This window comes from Plectropomus leopardus, chromosome 16 (genome assembly GCF_026936395.1).
Source record: "Plectropomus leopardus strain MGB_pleo_1.0 chromosome 16, ASM2693639v1, whole genome shotgun sequence".
NCBI lineage: Eukaryota > Metazoa > Chordata > Actinopteri > Perciformes > Serranidae > Plectropomus > Plectropomus leopardus.
In genome coordinates, this window is record NC_142191.1 from 1,171,683 (window position 1) to 1,190,971 (window position 19,289).

General features: G+C 45.3%; 4 protein-coding genes and 1 long non-coding RNA gene across 11 annotated transcripts in view; 3 read left to right on the top strand and 2 right to left on the bottom strand.

The window, feature by feature from the left end:
* vipas39 (VPS33B interacting protein, apical-basolateral polarity regulator, spe-39 homolog) lies at nt 1-8,831 on the bottom strand. Of its 2 annotated transcripts, XM_088089114.1 has the most exons (20): nt 8,701-8,831; nt 7,355-7,444; nt 6,534-6,626; nt 5,961-6,066; nt 5,741-5,878; nt 5,574-5,612; nt 5,103-5,167; nt 4,909-4,965; nt 4,685-4,777; nt 4,566-4,599; nt 4,248-4,350; nt 2,875-2,902; nt 2,699-2,772; nt 2,432-2,507; nt 2,193-2,327; nt 1,433-1,474; nt 1,181-1,357; nt 726-815; nt 529-633; nt 1-447 (listed from the first exon to the last, which is right to left on the bottom strand). In XM_088089114.1, exons 3-20 carry the CDS (start codon nt 6,624-6,626, stop codon nt 427-429), a joined length of 1,476 nt encoding a protein of 491 aa, XP_087945240.1. In that variant the 5' UTR covers nt 7,355-7,444; nt 8,701-8,831; the 3' UTR covers nt 1-426. The 2 variants fall into 2 exon arrangements, with proteins under 2 accessions (XP_087945240.1, XP_042359422.1); XM_042503488.2 differs by lacking the exon at nt 8,701-8,831 and having other exon boundaries at nt 7,355-7,451.
* On the top strand, nt 2,393-5,888 carry LOC121955500 (uncharacterized). 2 transcript variants are annotated; one of them, XR_015779067.1, is made up of 4 exons: nt 2,393-2,530; nt 2,849-2,934; nt 4,137-4,793; nt 5,751-5,888. It is a non-coding gene; the product is annotated as an uncharacterized LOC121955500 (long non-coding RNA). The 2 variants fall into 2 exon arrangements; XR_006106633.2 differs by having other exon boundaries at nt 4,137-4,243; nt 5,751-5,886.
* On the top strand, nt 8,078-14,245 carry LOC121955498 (activator of 90 kDa heat shock protein ATPase homolog 1-like). Its single transcript, XM_088089115.1, has 9 exons — nt 8,078-8,327; nt 8,737-8,927; nt 9,004-9,086; nt 9,774-9,891; nt 9,970-10,064; nt 10,134-10,271; nt 10,642-10,743; nt 10,822-10,873; nt 10,954-14,245. Exons 1-9 carry the CDS (start codon nt 8,248-8,250, stop codon nt 11,109-11,111), a joined length of 1,017 nt encoding a protein of 338 aa, XP_087945241.1. The 5' UTR covers nt 8,078-8,247; the 3' UTR covers nt 11,112-14,245.
* brf1b (BRF1 general transcription factor IIIB subunit b) overlaps nt 13,458-19,289 on the bottom strand; it is a 24,765-nt gene continuing 18,933 nt past the window's right edge. The window contains exons 7-19 of one of the 4 annotated variants that reach the window (XM_042502890.2): nt 18,093-18,242; nt 17,915-18,008; nt 17,032-17,158; nt 16,905-16,944; nt 16,708-16,803; nt 16,282-16,596; nt 16,132-16,193; nt 15,918-15,999; nt 15,737-15,789; nt 15,320-15,603; nt 14,741-14,789; nt 14,420-14,615; nt 13,458-14,009 (exon numbers count right to left, since the gene is read on the bottom strand). In XM_042502890.2, the coding sequence (XP_042358824.2) occupies nt 13,972-14,009; nt 14,420-14,615; nt 14,741-14,789; nt 15,320-15,603; nt 15,737-15,789; nt 15,918-15,999; nt 16,132-16,193; nt 16,282-16,596; nt 16,708-16,803; nt 16,905-16,944; nt 17,032-17,158; nt 17,915-18,008; nt 18,093-18,242 (1,586 nt within the window). In that variant the 3' untranslated portion in view covers nt 13,458-13,971. Of the gene's footprint in view, nt 14,010-14,419; nt 14,616-14,701; nt 14,790-15,319; nt 15,604-15,736; nt 15,790-15,917; nt 16,000-16,131; nt 16,194-16,281; nt 16,804-16,904; nt 16,945-17,031; nt 17,159-17,914; nt 18,009-18,092; nt 18,243-19,289 lie in introns of all 4 variants that reach the window. The other 3 variants (XM_042502889.2, XM_088089110.1, XM_042502887.2) reach the window with 3 other exon arrangements.
* The window catches only part of LOC121955095 (BTB/POZ domain-containing protein 6-B-like), a 5,448-nt gene continuing 4,437 nt past the window's right edge, over nt 18,279-19,289 (top strand). Inside the window, exons 1-2 of one of the 2 annotated variants that reach the window (XM_088089113.1) lie at nt 18,279-18,295; nt 18,422-18,561. The gene's annotated coding sequence lies outside the window, so the exon portion shown is untranslated. Of the gene's footprint in view, nt 18,296-18,385; nt 18,562-19,289 lie in introns of those variants that run through there. The other variant, XM_042502892.2, reaches the window with a different exon arrangement.

The following is a 19,289-nucleotide window of genomic DNA, read 5'->3' on the forward strand; positions in this document are numbered from 1 at the left end:
TTCACATTTTTAAATTATTTTATTTTTTTAGGAATGTAGAAGCAGTGCATTAACAATGAATCACGTGACTCTGTGATGACATGGCAAATTACAGCAATGACTCATCAATCACTTGGCGAGATCTCATCGACAACTCAACAGTGACACCGAAATAATTCGGCGATGACTCAGCAATAAGCGCGCGAGATTTCAACAATGACTCGACAGTGACTCTGCAACAATTCCTCGAGATCTGGACAACTACTCTGCAGAAAAATAAACCCCGCCCACCCAGAGTTCTGTGGGCGGAGACAAAGCGCGCTCCTCTCTGGGACCAATGACAATAAAGCAGATGTCGTCTTACTGGACGTTGCTGTTGTCATGGTAACAGCTGACGTCTCCATGCAGGAAACAGCCTTTCAAAGTAAAAGTCTTTAGATCAAACGATCAGTTCTTCCACCGGATTTGCTGAAAGAGGAAAAAAGACATGAGTCATCAGGTCACATGATGAAGATGATGAAGATGAATCCTCCTCCTCCTCCTACTCACCTGGTTATTTAGCAGCTCGTCGATCTTCCTCTCCTCCGCCGACCCTCGCTCCACTTTACCCCGGTATCCTAGCAACTGCTGCCTGTCCTTCAGGTCCCGGTATGTCTGATTGGCCAGAGACACATAGTCACTGTGACTTTACATCATCAATACCATATTATCCAATCAGAGGGCAGAATTATTGTAAACAGGCTCACATTGATGACAATGTCATGACATTTATGTTTCTGGGCCAAAGAGATCCTCAGCTCAGCATCATCGACCAGCGCCACGTAGTCCTGCAGCACCTGTGAGTCATTTAACATACCTGTCAGTCAATTAACACACCTTATTATTACACCATTATTACACACCTGTAAGTCAGTGAGTACATCTGTAAACCAATTAATACACCTGTAAATCAGTGCACAACTGTAAATTAATTAATACACCTGTCAGTCCAATATCACACTTGCCAGCCAATTAACACACCTCTAAATTAATTAATACTCCCATCAGTCAATTAACACACCTGTAAATTAATTAATACACCTGTCAGTCAATTAAAACACCTTTCAGTCAATGAAAACGCCTGTAAATCAATTTAAACACCTGACAACATCTGTTCTAATTTTAATTGGTTGTGATGTCCTTTTCGCCCCGCCCACCTCACCTGTGTGGGGGCAGAGTTTTTCTGCAGGATGTCAACGACTCGTTGGAAGCTGAGCGGTGATTTCTTCCTGGTGAAGCCGAGCCAGTTCCTGCTGGTGAACAGAGCGTCAACATCCGACCACGCCTTCAGCTTTGCTCGCGCCGCCAACGCCGTCACAAAGTACTGCTTCTCCGAAATCTGAGGTCAAAGGTCAATGAAATCAGAGGCCGAGGACACAAAGTTCACCCGTAATACAATTCAACACCTTCTCACCTTGAAGGTCTGACGGATGTTCAGCGGGCTGCTGTAGGTTCCCTGCAGACAAAGATTAGGTTAGAGTGATCCTGATAGACGGATAAGGTTCAGTTAATCTGGTTTATCTAATGTGGTCCAAATAATCTGGTTCAACTGATCCATTTCAATTTATCTGGTGATACTCATCTGGTTAAACTAATCTGATTCATCTAATCAACTGATCTAGTTCAACTAATCTGTTTCATCTAATTTGGTTTAACTAATAGTTTAACTAATCTGGTTTAACTCAGACTAGCCTCACTTTAGTTTAGTTAAATTAAGTTAAAGTTTAGATAAACATAGTCTTATTAAACTCAATCTGGTTTGGTTAAACTTAATCTGGTTTGGTTAAACTCAGTCTGGTTTAATTAAACACAGTCTAGTTTAGTTAAACTCAGTCTAGTTCAGTTAAACTTAATCTGGTTTATTAAACTCAGTTTTCTGTTAAACCCAGTATAGTTTTGTTAACCTAATTTTGTTTTGGTTAAACTCGGTCTGGATTAATTAACCTCAGTCTAGTTTATAAAACTGAGTCTGATTTAGACAAACTCAGTCTTTAGTTAACTCAGTCTGGTTTAGTTAAGCTGAGTCTAGTTTACAAAACTCAGTCTGGTTTAGACAAACTTAGTCTTTAGTTAAACTCAGTCTTTTATTAAGCTCAGTCTAGTTTAGTTAAACTCAGTCTGGTATAGTTAAGCTTGGTCTAGTTTAGTTAAACTCAGTCTTTAGTTAAACTGACCTCGGACTCGGGGTAGTGGTAGAAGCAGCAGTAGTACAGTGTGGTGATCAGAGGCATGTTGAGGATCGAAGCTCTTCTGGGAAACTTCTGGAAGATTTCCACCTTCCCCCCGCGCTCCGCCTGCCGGTCGGTTGCCTGGCAACAAGGCAAAGGGACTGGGATTAGACTGGAGAACAGTGGGACGGCTTATTCTGGGACACTGGGATAAGTGGAATGTAAGACAAGAGGTTCAGACTGACCTCGATGATGATCTGTCTCTCCAGCAGAGTGTAGTGATCCTGAACGTGAGCCGAGTCCTCCGGAGAAAACGGAAGACTGGAAACAAACAACGGGTCACAGTAAGTAAACCCCACCAGGTCACAGTATTAGTACATGAGTCACAGCGAGTAAACTCCACCAGGTCACAGTATTTGTACACAAGTCACAGAGAGTGAACTCCACCAAGTCACAGTATTAGTACACCAGTCACAGCGAGTAAAGTCCATCAGGTTGCAGGACTCACTCACCTGAGGCAGCTCTTCAGGAAGTCCCGCCTCTTGTTTTCATCTGCAATGCTCAGGTGTTCTTTATACTGCAGCAGCTGTTGCCATGGAAACAGACAGGAAATGATGTCAGCTCCTTGTTGGTCTGATCTGTACCTCTGATGTGTTCTGCAGGTGTGTTAATGTGTGTGTGAACGTACCGCTGCGTCCTCCGTCCTTCCCAGAGCTCTGAGGACGACAGCAAGAGAACAAAATGTCAGGTAAATATTAGGAGTGGGAATCACAGGGGTAATAATAATATCATACTATCACGATACGATAATGTCGCTATGCATTATCACAATACTGTGCTATCACAACACAGTACTAACACGATATGATACTATCAAGATATGATACCATTTAGATTCGATACTATCACGATATTATACTATCACAATATTATACTATCACAATATTATACTATCATGATACCATATTCTCACAATACAGTACTATCGTGATTTGTGTTCCACAATAACAATCCTATCGCAATGCTCATACCATTCTATCACAATAAGATATTACCATGGTATGATCATGATATTTGGCTCATGATACACTACTATGACGCTGCTTGTCCCACTTTAATGATACTATCACAATATGATCATGATATGTAGTCAACAATATGATGCTATCACAATATGGTACTACCACGTCACAATACTATAACAACACGAAACTATCACCCAATAATACTATCACATTACAATACGACTGTGATGAAATACTATCATAATAAGTTACTATCATGATATTTGGCCAACGCTACAAAACTATTGTGATACTTGGCCTGAAATATGATACTATCACAACATGGTACTGTCATAATACAATACTTTAATGACATGATACTATCCTGACACAATACAATCACAATAAGATATTACCATAAGATCACGATATTTGGCCCACAATAACAATACCATTACAATACTTGTCCCACAATAATAGTACTATCACGATACTTGGTCCGCAATACAATACTATCATGAAACGATACTGCCCAATATGATACTATAACAATACAACACTATGAAAATACACTACTATTAGAAAATGATACTATCATGATACAATCACATTATTTGGACAACAATATGATACTGTCACCGTACTTGGTCCAAAATATGATACTAATGTGGCATGGTACGATTACAACACGATACCATTACGATGCCATACTATCATGATACTATACCATTACAATACAATGCTCATCACTCATCACAATACCATGATAACGATACTTTCACAATACAATCATGATATTTGGTCACGATGCTATCATGATATTGCGATTCTGTGATAGCTGATATATTGTTATAATGTTGTTGCCCCTGATTATCTGTTTGTGGTAAATTCTACAAACACGTGTGGACTGTTGTGTTTTCTGACACTGAGATTTTAAACCCTGCAGCGAAACACGTCACGTGCAGTAGTCCCGCCGGAAACACTGACTGAGGCGTCGTCTGTTACGAGGTTTTGGTAGTGGTGCTCCAGTGTGCAGGAGGTCTGCAGAGTCAGGTACCTGAGCAGCTCCAGCAGCAGTCTCTGGTCTCTGGTCTCAGTCAGGTACTGGATGAAATGTCTCAGAGCCGTCTGCCTGGACTCCAGCTCCCGAAACAAAACCTCTGAACACAGACACACCAAGAGTCAAAAACACCAGGTGACCAGTCTAACTGATCCAGGACCCGTCTGACTAATTCAGGACCAGGTCTGATTGATCCAGGACCAGGTCTGACTGATCCATGACCAGGTTTGACTGATCCAGGACCAGGTCTCACTTATCCAGGACCACTCTGACTGATCCAGAACGAGGTCTGAGTGATCCAGGGCCAGATCTTACCTTTACTTAGAGTCCTCTTCAGGTAGATTAACACCTGAAAGTAAAGCGTGTTGTCAGACGTGTTGTTGATAAAGTTTACATCATGTTGTTGTTGTCGGGTAGATTGTAAATAAAGTTACAGCAGTGATGACGTTTCCATCATGAGCTCTGACGGCGAAATCCAGCAGCAGCAGTTTGTCCTGAAGAGACCGAAACTTCTCCAGAGTCACAACCTGAAACACAGTACAAGTAAACTGAAGTACTACACTCTGATCATACTACACTGAAAGTACACACTGACACTCAGACAGATGGACAAAAAGACACACAGTGGGACAGGTGAACAGAGAGACAGGTGTGTTACCTTTCCCTGCTGCATCCTCTGGACCGTCTCCTCAGGCGACCAATCGCTGACATAATCCTGACATCACATGATGACATCATCATTAGGTCACTAGAAAATAAATCTGAATGGCGGCTTCACAGTTTAAAATCAGATTATCAATCTCTAATCAGAGTATCAGATTTAATCAGATTATCAGGCTTCAAATGTATTACCTTGTATTCAGATTTGGGTTTTCGAAGTTCTGGAGCGTAGAGTCTGACAGAGGAGTCACTGAACGCTACGACACAAAAATATCAACATAAGTCCAACTTACTCACTGACTGACTCAAACTGACTCACTGACTGACTCACTGACTGACTCACTGACTGACTCAAACTGACTGACTCACTGACTGACTCAAACTGACTCACTGTATGACTCAAACTGACTCACTGACTGACTCAAACTGACTCACTGACTGACTCAAACTGACTCACTGACTGACTCAAACTGACTCACTGACTGACTCACTGACTGACTCTGACTGACTCAAACTGACTGACTCAAACTGACTGACTCAAACTGACTCACTGTATGACTCAAACTGACTGACTCAAACTGACTCACTGACTGACTCAAACTGACTCACTGACTGACTCACTGACTGACTCCCTCATTCATACAGAGTGTTGGTCAGACTTACTTTCAGTGAATGACTGGAAGTTTCCTCCTTTAGTTTTTCCTGAAGAGAAAAAAACAACATTAAGTTTGTTTCCGTTCACGAGTCACCACCTGTCTGTCCACCTGACTGTCCACCTGTCTGTCCAGCTGTCTGTCCACCTGTCTCACCTCTCTGTCCACATGTCTCACCTTTGAACAGGGAGCTCAGAGAGTATCCTGAATGACTCCTGCTGATGGTCGTTGTCTCCGTGGTGATTTTGGGGAAGGCGGGCTCTCTGTCTGTCCTCTGACTGGATGCTGCCGTCTCATTGACCGACCAGGAGATACCTGAGGAGACACAGGACAATGATCCACACGCTGCAGCCAATCACAGCTCAGAGATCTCCACAGGTGAACAATGATGTCTTACTCCCGACGGGCTCTCCGCTCCAGCTGACCTTCTCCACCTCGTCTTCGTCATCGTCATCCTCCACAAACTGCCGGATACTGTTTACCGCCTGCTTTGACTCCTTCAACTGTCAACAACACACCTGAAGGTCACACAGGTGCACCTGGAGATCACGCAGGTACACTGACACGCCTAGAGATCACACAGTTACACCGACACCTGATGGTCGCACAGGTGCACTGACACACCTGGAGGTCGCACAGGTGCACTGACACACCTGATGGTCACACAGGTGCACTGACACACCTGGAGGTCACACAGGTGCACTGACACACCTGATGGTCACACAGGTGCACTGACACACCTGGAGGTCACACAGGTGCACTGACACACCTGGAGGTCACACAGGTGCACTGACACACCTGGAGGTCACACAGGTGCACTGACACACCTGATGGTCACACAGGTGCACTGACACACCTGATGGTCGCACAGGTGCACTGACACACCTGATGGTCGCACAGGTGCACTGACACACCTGGAGGTCACACAGGTGCACCGACACACCTCTTGGTGTGCAGGTTGGGGTCTTACCCTGCTTAACTCGTCGTCATCATCGTCGAAGGTGAAGGCTTTAAACTTGGAGGTGTTCCAGTAATCCTCCTCGTCCGCTTTAAATTTCATCATCTGGACACATGACACAAACTTTATTTAAACTGTCCACAAAAACGGGAACAATAAAGACACATTTATATACCCGTCACTTTTTCCACCTGTCCACCAGGTGTCCTCTAGGTATTGTGTGTATTTACTGTGTATTTGTGTGTATTTTGTGGAGGTTTCTGTTGGTCTGAACACGGATAAGATTACTGATCTTGATGATATGAAAAGGTAGATTGTGTTTGTTTGTGTGTGTGTGTGTGTGTGTGTGTATTATTTTGTGTATTGTATGTGTATTTTGTGTGTATTCTCTGTGAATGTGAGTGTATGCTGTGTGTTTTTGTGTGTATTTTATGCATGTACTTTGAGTCTTTTCTTTGTGTATTCAGTGTGTTTTCTGTGTGTATTTTGCATGCATACTGTATGTGTAATTGCTGTTTGTATGTGTTTTTGTGTGTATTTTCTGTGTATTCTGCGTGTATTTTGTGCGTTTTTGTGTATATATTCTGCGTGTATTCTCTGTATATTTGTGTATATTTTGTATATTTTGTGTCTGTATGACAGCCGGAAGCTGGTTAGCATGCTAGCAGGCTAACAGAAACGTCAGTGTTTAAACCGGATTTAACGGTTTGGTGCACGTTGACAAACCGCGAGAACAGTGACGTCAGAGTACGCGGACACATACCGTTTGTATCGATCAGAGAATTATCGGTTTTAAAACTGACAGTCGATCAGAATCGATCAGCTGTTTTTACCTTCAGCTGCAGCTGCTCCTCTTCTTCTCTGACGGAGGCTTCAGAGTTTCCGGTCGCGCGGGGGCTGCTGGGAGTTGTAGTGATACGGAGCTGAAAACAGCGGAATTGACGAAAGCACCGATTTTTTAAAAAAGTTTAAGTTTAATATAAACAAACGTTTTGATCAAGTACAAATGAAAACAGAAAAATCTTTGATCTTTTAATAAGAATAAATAAAAGATCATTTTTATCAAAGATACATGTGAATGACATTTAAATTAAAATGAAAAAAAAACCTTTTATATATTACTTTTATATTATTGTATAAACAAAAAAAACCAATCTGACAAATACATAAAACATATTTTATGGATCTGAGAGGTTTAGTATTGTGTCTCATTTTTTTATTGTTATTATTATTATTAGTAGTAGTAGTAGTAGTAATAGTAGTAGTAGTAGTAGTAAAAGGAGTAAAAGTAGTGGCAGCAGTAGTAGTGGTAGTGGTAGTAGTAGCAGTATTGTTGTTGTTGTTATTATAATTAGTAGTAGTAGTGGTAGTAGTAGTACTTTTGTTTTGTATTACCACTACTTGTTTTGCTTTTAAATCATTTTTAATTTGTCTCAAACTCTGGAAAAGTTTTATTGCTAATTGAAGCACGTAACTTTGCTGGTGGTTTTACTTTGAAAGTCTTTAGAGGAAGTGGATAAAGTGACTGTGAGTCTGGTTTTAAGTTTCACGTGAAGAGTCACAGTCACACTTTGGTTCAGAGACTCTCAGGAGACATTCACAGACACTTTGTCTGAGAAAAAGTACAGCAAATACTGCAGTAACAGTACTTCAGTATAATCACCAGTAACAGTACTTCAGTAACAGTACTGCAGTATAATAATCAGTACTTCAGTCAGTGACTCTGATGGCTAAATGGGGTGAAGGAGATCCTCGATGGATCGTAGAACAGAGAGCTGATGCCACCAACGTCAACAACTGGCACTGGTCTGTGACTTTAATTATTATTATTATTATTATTATTATTATTATTATTATTATTGTTGATGATGATTATTTATAATATTAATAATAAGCTCAGCGGATCAGATCAGTGCTCTGACATCAGAGGAGTCCAGAAGAATCTGTGTGTGTGTGTGTGTGTGTGTGTGTGTGTGTGTGTGTGTGTGTGTGTTATTTTGGGACTGCAGTGTGTGTGTGTGTGTGTGTGTGTGTGTGTGTGTGTGTGTGTGTGTGTTATATGATCCTCCTGCTTCAGCTGTTCAGATATTTTTAAAGGTTCTCCTTTAAGCGTCCTGATTGGACCACAGGATGTGATGTCGGGGGGGGGGGGGCTGTAGCTTTACTCATGATGGCTCACCTGGCTGCTCCTCTTCCTTCTGCTCCTCCTCCTCAGGACGGAGCGGGATGTAAGCGGCTGGTCGGAGGAGCGCCTCCGGCAGCTGCTGCTGGCGGTGCGCGTGGAGGGCGCGGAGGGCTCCGCTCAGCTGACCGACGTCAACAAACTGGAGGGCGAAGCTTCGATCAACAACCGCAAAGGAAAACTCTTCTTCTTCTACGAGTGGCAGCTGAGGGCGAGCTGGCTGGGTCGGTGACGACGTCACACATTACGTCACAAATCAATACTCACACAGACACGATCAATAACTGCTGTCCTCCGCAGGGACGTCCAGCGGCGGCGTCAAGTACAGGGGGACTGTGGACGTGTCCAACCTGTCGGACGAGAACGACGTGGACGACCTCGACGTGAGTCAGCATCTTTTTGTGTTTTGATTTTTCTTTTCTTAGAAGAAGAAAAAGTCTTAAGTTTCAAGAAAAAGATCCCCCTTTTTGGTGCAATTTTTACTGAAAGGAAAGATTTTTTTTTCTTATAATGTTCGGCAATTTCTTTTTTAGATTTTTTTTCAGCGATTCTTCTGTAAATTTAAAAGTCTTTTACAATTTTTGGCGAAAAGATTTAGCTGAATTTTTGTCTTTAAAATTTTTGGGTTATTTTTTAAAATAAATATATTTTGGCAATTTTATTTTTTTTGTGCAATTTTTAAGAACACGTGATTTTTCTTGTCGATTCTTTATTTCTTTTATTTTAAAATGTAAAAATGTTGCTGATTTTTTGGCTTTTTAAAATTATTTTTGCTTTTCGAGGGGTTTCAAGGCAAAGTTTTTTGAAAATAACCAAAAACAACTGTGATTCCGCGGTTGATCCCGTGTTAATTCCGTGTTAATTTCGGGTTGATCCCGTGTTAATTTCGGGTTGATCCCGTGTTAATTCCGTGTTAATTTCGGGTTGATCCCGTGTTAATTCCGTGTTAATTTCGGGTTGATCCCGTGTTAATTTCGGGTTGATCCCGTGTTAATTCCGTGTTAATTTCGGGTTGATCCCGTGTTAATTCCGTGTTAATTTCGGGTTGATCCCGTGTTGATTCTGTGCAGATCTCGGTGTCTCTGTGTAAAGACCAGCCCGACACGCCGCTCCTGGGCCTAATGAGGCGGTCGGGGGTCCAAGAGGTGCGCCGGGTTCTGGGCGAGTACGTCCGCCAGCTGAAGTCAGGTATGTTACCCAGAATGCATCAGGACTGACCAATTAGGGATGATGTCGCGGTAATCCGAGTGAACTTTGATCTCACAGAGTTCAGTCAGGGTATGATTCTTCCCACCGCCGACCAGCCGAAACCGCCTCAGACCCAGACCCCCAAGACCCAGATCCAGACCAGCAGACCACAGGTACACATCCAGACCCTCAGGTGAGTCAGGTGAGGGAGTGACCTTTGACATCTTTGTGCTCTCCTACAGAAAAGCCCCGCCCCCAAGTCCTCCTCGGGCTCTGCCCCCTGCCCGGCAGGTGTTCGTATCCCGACCTGCACCTTCAGCCTGCAGGACACCTTCCAGACTACACCAGACGAGATCTACAGGACCTTCATCAGCCAGGAGGTATCAGACCAGGACAGACCAGAGCAGACCAATGCAGGATCAGGACAGACCAGGAAAGACCAGATGGACCAAACAGACCAGACAGATCAGGACAGTCCAGGAAAGACCAGATGGACCAAACAGACCAGACCAGATCAGGACAGACCAGGAGAGACATTAGAGACCAGAAAACCAGACAGACCAAGAAAGACCAGACTAGTACTGTAGTGCTTTAGTAGTACTGTATTGTTGTTCCAGTACTGTAGTGCTTTAGTAGTACTGTAGTGTTGTGGTAGTCCTGTCATGTTGTAGTAGTACTATAGTGTTGTAGCAGTGCTGTAGTGCTGTAGTAGTACTGCAGTACTTGAGGTAACGCTCTCCGTGACGGCAGTTCGTGCAGGTGTTCACGCGTTCGGCGGCGGTGGTGGACGGGCGCCATGGCGGCAGGTTCCAGATGTTGGACGGGAGCGTCAGCGGAGAGTTCACACAGCTGGTGAGGTCACAGCTGCTCGGCCAATCAGTGCTCAGTTCTCAGTCACCACGGTAACCAGACGGCTGCTCCTCCCCGCAGGTGCCGGACCGGAGGATCGAGATGAGGTGGCGGTTCAGGACGTGGCCCAGCGGTATGTCTTTCTGCGGTGATGTCATGAATGATGTGTGAGGCTGGCGTGGACAGTGTGACACGTGTGTGTCTCTCCCTCAGAGCACTACGCCGCCGTCAGGCTGGAGCTGGAGGAGCGAGGAGACGAGACGCAGCTGACCATGGAGTGCGGCGGCGTCCCTGTGGGCGAGGAGGACGCCACCCGGGAGGGCTGGAGGCGCTTCTACTTCCACGCCATCAAACAGACATTTGGATACTGAGACTCAGAGCCCTGCAGCTCGTCTGACAGGCTCACCAGGACACCTGCCCAGAGGAACCCTGTGTGTCCTCCCGGAGGACTGCCGGGTCTCTGTTTAACCTGAATTAAAGGAGCCGTCCCACACCTTTAACCTTCTGTATTTAACCCTTTGAACGCTGAGAAAATTGATTTATTTTAAAAACATGGAAAAAAGTCAACAAGCAACTAAGAAATGCTCCACAAATTGCAAGAAATCACTTTAGAAAATTATTTTTAAATATCTTTTTTCAGAGAGATATTTCTTAAAGTGTCATAGTTACAGATTACTTTTTTGACAGAATTATTATAATTTTTGAGCTTTTTTTTTAAGGTCATTTATTTCATTAATTTTTAACATTTTCTGTTTGATGTGTTTTTGTTTTTGATGGGGTGGTATTTTTTTCTTTTTACTTTTGATTTTGTTCCTCATTTCTGGGTCAGTTATTCTGAAGTTGCTCGTTACCTTCTTCGAATGTTTTCAGGTTTGAAAGGGTTAAAGCTCGATGCTCGTCAGCGGCCTCCTGTGTGTTTGTCTTCCTCTCATCAGGACCAACAGAGTGAGCCGTCCGGACAGGAAGAAAAAAAACTCCATCCATCCATTTTCTTCCGCTTATCCGGGGTTGGGTCGCGGGGGCAGCAGCCTAAGCAGGGAAACCCAGACTTCCCTCTCCCCGGCCACTTCATCCAGCTCTTCCCGGGGGACCCCGAGGCGTTCCCAGGCCAGCTGAGAGACGTAGTCTCTCCAGCGTGTCCTGGGTCTTCCCCGGGGCCTCCTACCGGTGGGACGTGCCCTGAACACCTCACCAGGGAGGCGTCCTGGAGGCATCCTAATTAGATGCCCGAGCCACCTCATCTGGCTCTTCTCAATGCGGAGGAGCAGCGGCTCTACTCCGAGCTCCTCCCGGATGACCGAGCTTCTCACCCTATCTCTAAGGGAGAGCCCAGCCACCCTACGGAGGAAACTCATTTCGGCTGCTTGTACCCGCGATCTAGTTCTTTCGGTCACTACCCAAAGCTCGTGACCATAGGTGAGGGTAGGAACGAAGATCGACCGGTAAATCGAGAGCTTTGCCTTTCGGCTCAGCTCCCTCTTCACCAAGACAGACCGGTGCAGAGTCCGCATTACTGCAGACGCCGCACCGATCCGCCTGTCGATCTCCCGTTCCATCCTTCCCTCACTCGTGAACAAGACCCCGAGGTACTTAAACTCCTCCACTTGGGGCAGGACTTCATCCCCGATCCGGAGGGGGCACGCCACCCTTTTCCGGCTGAGAACCATGGTCTCGGATTTGGAGGTGCTGATTCTCATTCCAGCCGCTTCACACTCGGCTGCGAACCGATCCAGTGAGAGCTGAAGGTCGCGGCCCGATGAAGCCAACAGGACCACATCATCTGCAAAGAGCAGAGACCTAATCCTGAGGTCACCAAACCGGACCCCCTCAACACCCTGGCTGCTCCTAGAAATTCTGTCCATAAAAGTTATGAACAGAATCGGTGACAAAGGGCAGCCCTGGCGGAGTCCAACCCTCACCGGAAACGAGTTCGACTTACTGCCGGCAATGCGGACCAAGCTCCGGCACCGGTCATACAGGGAACGGACAGCCCGTATCAGGGAGTCCGAAACCCCATATTCCCGGAGAACCCCCCACAGGACTCCCCGAGGGACACGGTCGAATGCCTTCTCCAAGTCCACAAAGCACATGTGGACTGGTTGGGCAAACTCCCAAGCACCCTCAAGGATCCTGCCAAGGGTCCAGAGCTGGTCCACAGTTCCACGACCGGGGCGAAAACCGCATTGCTCCTCCTGAATCCAGGGTTCGACTATCCGGCGGACCCTCCTCTCTAGTACCCCCGAATAGACCTTACCAGGGAGGCTGAGGAGTGTGATCCCCCTGTAGTTGGAACACACCCTCCGGTCCCCCTTCTTGAAAAGAGGGACCACCACCCCAGTCTGCCAGTCCAAGGGCACTGCCCCCGATGTCCACGCAATGTTGCAGAGTCGTGTCAGCCACGACAGCCCCACAACATCCAGGGCCTTGAGGAACTCTGGGCGGACCTCGTCCACCCCCGGGGCCCTGCCACCGAGGAGCTTTTTGACCACCTCGGTAACCTCAGCCCCAGAGATAGAGGAGCCCACCCCCGTCAACACTGTGTATGGTGGCGACGGGGCACTGCTGACCTCGACTCGGGACGTTGTGGATCGGTGGAAGGAATACTTCGAAGACTTCCTCAATCCCACCGACACGCCTTCCGTTGGGGAAGCAGGGCCTGGAAAAAAAACTATTAATAATAATAATTATTATTATTATAATAACGAGCAGAATACAAGTTTGAGTTTTATTTCTACTGTCTCTTTATTCTGTCGTCGTTGCTTTTTGTTTTTTTTCGGAACATGATTTTTTTATCGATTTGTTTACAGGAACGACAAAGTTGAAATACACAAACACGTTCATTTACAAACAAAACAGGAGAGAAAAAAGAGTTAAACAGCTGGTTTTCATATTTTACAGGAATGTTTCATATTTACACAAACATCTAAAAGCTACTTTTCTTTTTACAATATAAACAACATGAAAACACGATATAAAAGCCGTTCAATCTGATCGATCGCTGATCAATTAAAAACCAATTCAGTTAAAAGTTAAACAAAATATTTTGATTTCCTCTGAATTCCATCGAATTTTTTAAAAAGCTGCTCTTTCTAATCGATGATTGTTTAACTGGTCCAAGTGATCAGTGATATTGTGTATTGATTACTGCGACATTAATCGGTCTCAGTGGGAAGCTGCCTCGGTCCGGACGGAGAGTTTAACCTCTGGAGGTCAAAGGTCAGCAGGGCGGAGCTAGAAGACTTCCTCCTCCTCCGCCTCACAGCCGTAATCTGCAAAACACCGTCAATCGATCAATTAGTCAATAAATCGATCAATCAAAAAATCAATCAATCAGTCGAAACGAACTCTTTCGGAATAAAAGTGACTTTATGACCTTAATGTTTCCGGTCCTCGTTCTTCTTAATTATGACGTCATTAGTTTATTAATTAAAGCGTATTCTTTTTTTGTTTTTATTGACGATTTTTGAAAAATAAATAAATACATTTTTGGAGACATTTCAAAAAACATTTGGTGATTTTTTAAGAAATTTTAGATTTTGAAGAAAACATTTTGGTGATTTTCAAATTCCTTGATTTTTCCAGGTTTTCCATGACCATACGGACACCTGGTCATGACCAAGGTCACATGACCTGTGACCTCTCCTTCCTGTGGATTTTCAGAATAATAGTCTGGACTGACCTCCTACGAGCTGCAGAGCGCTGACACACTCCTCCTCCACCTCCTCCTCCTCCTCCTCCTCGCCCTCCTCCTCCTCCTCCTCCACCGCCACCGCGGGGGCAGCAGGGGCGGAGCTTGTGGCTGGTTCAGGTTTTGGTGGTGCTTCAGGTGCAGCCGCTGGTGTTACTTCTGTTGTCATGGTGACGGGGTTTTCTACCTGAGAGGTCAAAGTTCAATGATGACGTTTGTTAGTGTTTAAAAGAATCACACACACACACACACACACATACACTCTGTACGTACAGCGGGAGGCATCAGGTGGGCGTCGGCGTGGTCGCTCACCTGGACGGTTTTCTTCTTCTTTGATGTGGACGACAGGAGGAGGCGGACCCTGCAGCGAAAACATTCTTTTATTGATTGATGTGTTTTTCCTGATAATTGATTGACGACAGATCAGAGAGCAGAACGACGTCTTCAGCTCACCGAGAGATTAAACATTTAACTCAAATCACGAAAACATTACTGATTCATTTTCCTGATGGATTGATTGATTGACTGATTGATTGATGATTGATTGACTGATTGATTGATTGCTTCTTCAAACTACTTAACTAACAACGCTTGACTGAGACAAAATAATTAAATTTTGTCAAAGATGATAATTTGGACGTTTGAACATTTAGATTCCAGATTATAATCTGAATGTATAGATGTTAGATAATGTACAGACTATAGGTGAAGTATAGATTAAACATCATGTAGAGATAATATATAGAATATTGATAATGTCTACATTTAAGCCTATAGTTTATAGCTCTTACTACTGTGTAGAATACTGTGTAGAAAATAGATAATGTATGGATTATAGGTAATGTATGCTTTATAGAGCGTTTGGATTATAGATCAGGTGAGTGATGGTACCTCTTCCCCATGATGTTAGCGTTAGTGGCGAGGTCTTGGTTGGTGTCGCTGGCCTTCCTGCGGCGTCGCCGGGTGAGTCGTTTGCGTGTGGCGGGGACGGCGGTGTTGGAGGAAGCTCTGCTGGGACTGCTGCCCCCCCCACTTCCTGTCCCCCGGCTGTTGAGGTCTCGGAGGACGTCGTAGTTGATCTTACTGGAGATCTTCTTCTTCTCCAGCATCCGCTCGATGGCCTCGCCCGCCGTCGACGCCTCGATCTGCTCCTTCTTCTTCTTCGACTTCTTCGGCTGCACACACAGTTGAGCTTTTACTATAGGGACACAACCAGGGGCCATCACTGGCCCTCAGGGGCCATCACTGGCCCTCAGGGGCCCTCAGGGGCCACGGTTAATGATCCTGGAGTTGCTGTTGTTCACTCACCTTCTCTTTATACGTCCCCTGTTCCTTCTCCTTCTGTATCCTCTCCTCTTTCTCTGAGGACACACACACACACACACACACACACACACACAGTCAAAAACACACAACCCTGATGAAGGTGATGAAGATGATGAAGGTGATGAAGATGATGAAGGTGATGAAGGTGACTCCTCCTCCTCACCTTTCTGCTCCTTCAGGTACTCGGCGTTCTGTTTCATCCACAGATCCGTCTTCACCTGAACCTCCCGATCGTTCAGGATGTACTGCAGCAAAAAACACAACCTTTCACAATAAAAGCACCCTCTGTTTCTATAGATAATGAATCACAGAACAGTGATGTCACTTCCTGTGGAATGACATCACTTCCTGACCTGAGAGTAGATGATGTCACTGACCTTCTCGATCTCCTGGTCGTCGATGCCGTTCAGGTCCAGCTCGCCACTCTCCGGCTGCTTGTCTGTGAAAACAGGAGCAGCTCACCTGTTTACCACCTGTCCATGGCTCATGATGAGGTCATGATGATGCCATGATGATGTCATACGTACCGTCTGGTTTCTCGCCGCTCTCGGACTCATTAAAGGTCTGGAAGGTCTGCTGGAGGCCGAGGCTGGCGGCGCTCGGCAGTTTTCCCAGGATGGCAGCAAGAGGTGCAGCCTGGCGTTGATGGCCCGCACCCTCCGTGTCTGGCCCCGCCTCCTGCTCACTGTCTTCTGTCTTCTTGCCCCGCCCCTCCTCCTCCTGGATCACCTGACACAGGAAGTCCTGAGTCAGGTGCTGGGCGGCAGCTTGAAGCTCGGCGTCGTCGACCTCCGGAGGCTCAGGCTCAGAGGTGGACGACAAAATCTCGACATCCTCGGGGTCTGAAACCAAAAAACACAGAGGACATTGATGTTCGAGACTCCGCGGACTCAAGACCAGGACCAGAATCAGGACCAGGACTCCTGAGGAGGAGGACAGTGAGGAGGACAGACCAATCTCTTTGGCGTAGGCGGCGTAGATTCCTCTGAGTTTTGGTCGGCTTTTCTCCAGCTCTGTCTCAATCTCGTCTTTGTAGCAGCTGATCTCTCCTGAGGGGACAAAGTGGGACAAGTTAGTCCTCTGAATGTCTTCTGAAGTGTCCTAAACGACACCTTTAGTGTCCTGAGAGTGGGCTGAGTTAGGGACCGACCTTCGACCTCGTCCAGCTTCCTGGCCAGCTCGTGTTCTAGCTGCAGAGGACAGAGGACAGAGGACAGACAGTGAGGTGATTGGTTGGGTTATTGATCTCTGCAGCCAATCAGAGAGTAGGGATCTACCTGCTGCATCTTGGCTTTGTGCTGCGAGGCGGTGAACGACGGCGGATCACATTCCTGCTCCAGATCCACCCTCATGAACTCATCGATGGTCAGCTGACTGGTGGGCGTGTCCTCGAACTCTGTCAGTCTGCAGGGAGGGAGACAGGACGCTGGGATCTACTGGGATCTATTGTTCTCTCACATTATCTAATGTAATCTACTGGTATCTACAACGGTGATCTACTATGATCTACTTTGTTCTACTTGGTTCTACTGTGATCTAATATGATCTACAATTATAATCTACTGTGATCTATCTCAATCTTCTATGATCTAATGTAATCTACTGTGATCTACTGTGATCTCCAACTGTAATCTACAATAATAAACTATAATAATCTACACGAACAACTGTAATTTAAAGTAATCTACAATGATATACTGTAATTACTAGGATGTGATGTAATCTACTATGATCTACTGTCATCTACTGAGTTTTACTGTGATCTACTCTAATCTACTACACTGACGTACAGGAAAACAATGTGATCTTCTGTAATCTACTACAGGGATAAACTGTAATCTACTGCAGTCAGCTGGGGTATAATGTGATCTACTGTGAACACTGGGATCCACTGTAATATTCTGGGATCCACTGTAATATTCTGGGATCCACTGTAATATTCTGGGATCTGCTGTAATCGATTGTGATTTTTTTGTAATCTACAATGATCTACTGAGATCAACTATAATATACCAAAACCTACTGGAATCTACGGTGATCTAGTGAAATATACTGGGATCTACTGTGGCAGTCAGAGATCTACTGTGATCAACTGAGATCTACTGTAATAGTCAGGGATCTACTGTAATAGTCTGGGATCTACTGTGATCCGGCTCTCACCTCTTCCTCAGGGTGGTCTGGCAGACCTTCACCACACTGATCACATCCTTCACCGTACGACGAAACTTGTGCATCCGAGCTGCGACCAGGAGAGCTGAGGAGGAGGAAGAAGAGGAGGAGAGTAAATGTTTGGCTGTTGATGTTTGTTGTTGCCGTGGTAACGGTGGTCGTGTTGTACCTGCTCCACAGAGTCCAGATGGACGGCGTCCCGTGTGCATCCAGTCCCTCTTCATCCTCTGGACCAGACGAAGAGCCGTCATGGAAACCTCATGAGTTTTCACCCCGAACTCCAACATGTGAGCGAACCGAGGGATGTACAGGCACGGGTCTGAGGAGGAGCAGGAGCAGGAGGAGAGAGAGGAGCAGGAGTGAGTTTCGGAGGTGTTCCCCTTTAAAACGTTTCATTCACATTGAAATTGTCGGAGTGAAACTGATGTTTGTGTTTGTGGTTTATTTTATTTTTTATTTTTTATTGTGTGAATTCCTGATGTTTCACTTCCGGTGCAGCAGGTGGCGACAAACACCTGTACGGAGGACTGTGATCCGCCAGAGAAACAGCAGAAGAAGAAGAGGTGCTGCAGCAGAAGAAGAAGTAGCAGCTGGTGTCCGTCTGAGTTTAACGTTAACGGCAGAAAGAACCGGGACAGGTAAACAAACACACACACACACACACACACGCACACACACGCACACACACACCGTGTCTGTGTGACAGAAACACGAGCAGAGCTCGGATCAGTTCGGTTCAGTTCGGTTCAGTTCGGTCCGCGGGGTCGCTGTGTGTGTCCGTTAACGGCAGCGGGAGCTGGAGGACTGTACCGGTGCTGATAAATAGTTATTGATGAGCCTGTGACGGCGATCAGGTGTGTGATTGATGTGTGTCATATCACCTGTCAGCGACACACACACACACACACACACACACACACACACAGAACCACAGAAGAAGAACTCACGTTTCTTCGTGTGTTCATGTAAACACTGAGTAATCTGATTACTCCGAGGACACGTTACTGCGTTACTTTTCAAGGTGCTCTCGAGGAAAAAAAACATCAAATAATCTATTGATTATTGATTATTGATGTAAAATCGCCACAATTAAACCAGAAACTGTTTCTACTGCGTGTGTGTGACGTTTCGTTCAGGTGAAAATCTATCGATCGATCATTTTTCTGTTGTCATCAATCGCCTGAGACGTGAGCCGATCACTGATCAAAGGCTTCTGTTATTGATAGATCTCCTATCTGATGAGCTGATTTTATTATGAAATAGTGACAGGAAGTGCAATGTGTTGATCAGCTGATCAGTTCGCGATGCAGCACTGTCTGTCCTCAGATTAAAACTACAGATCATAATCTGAGAGCTGCAGATTAAA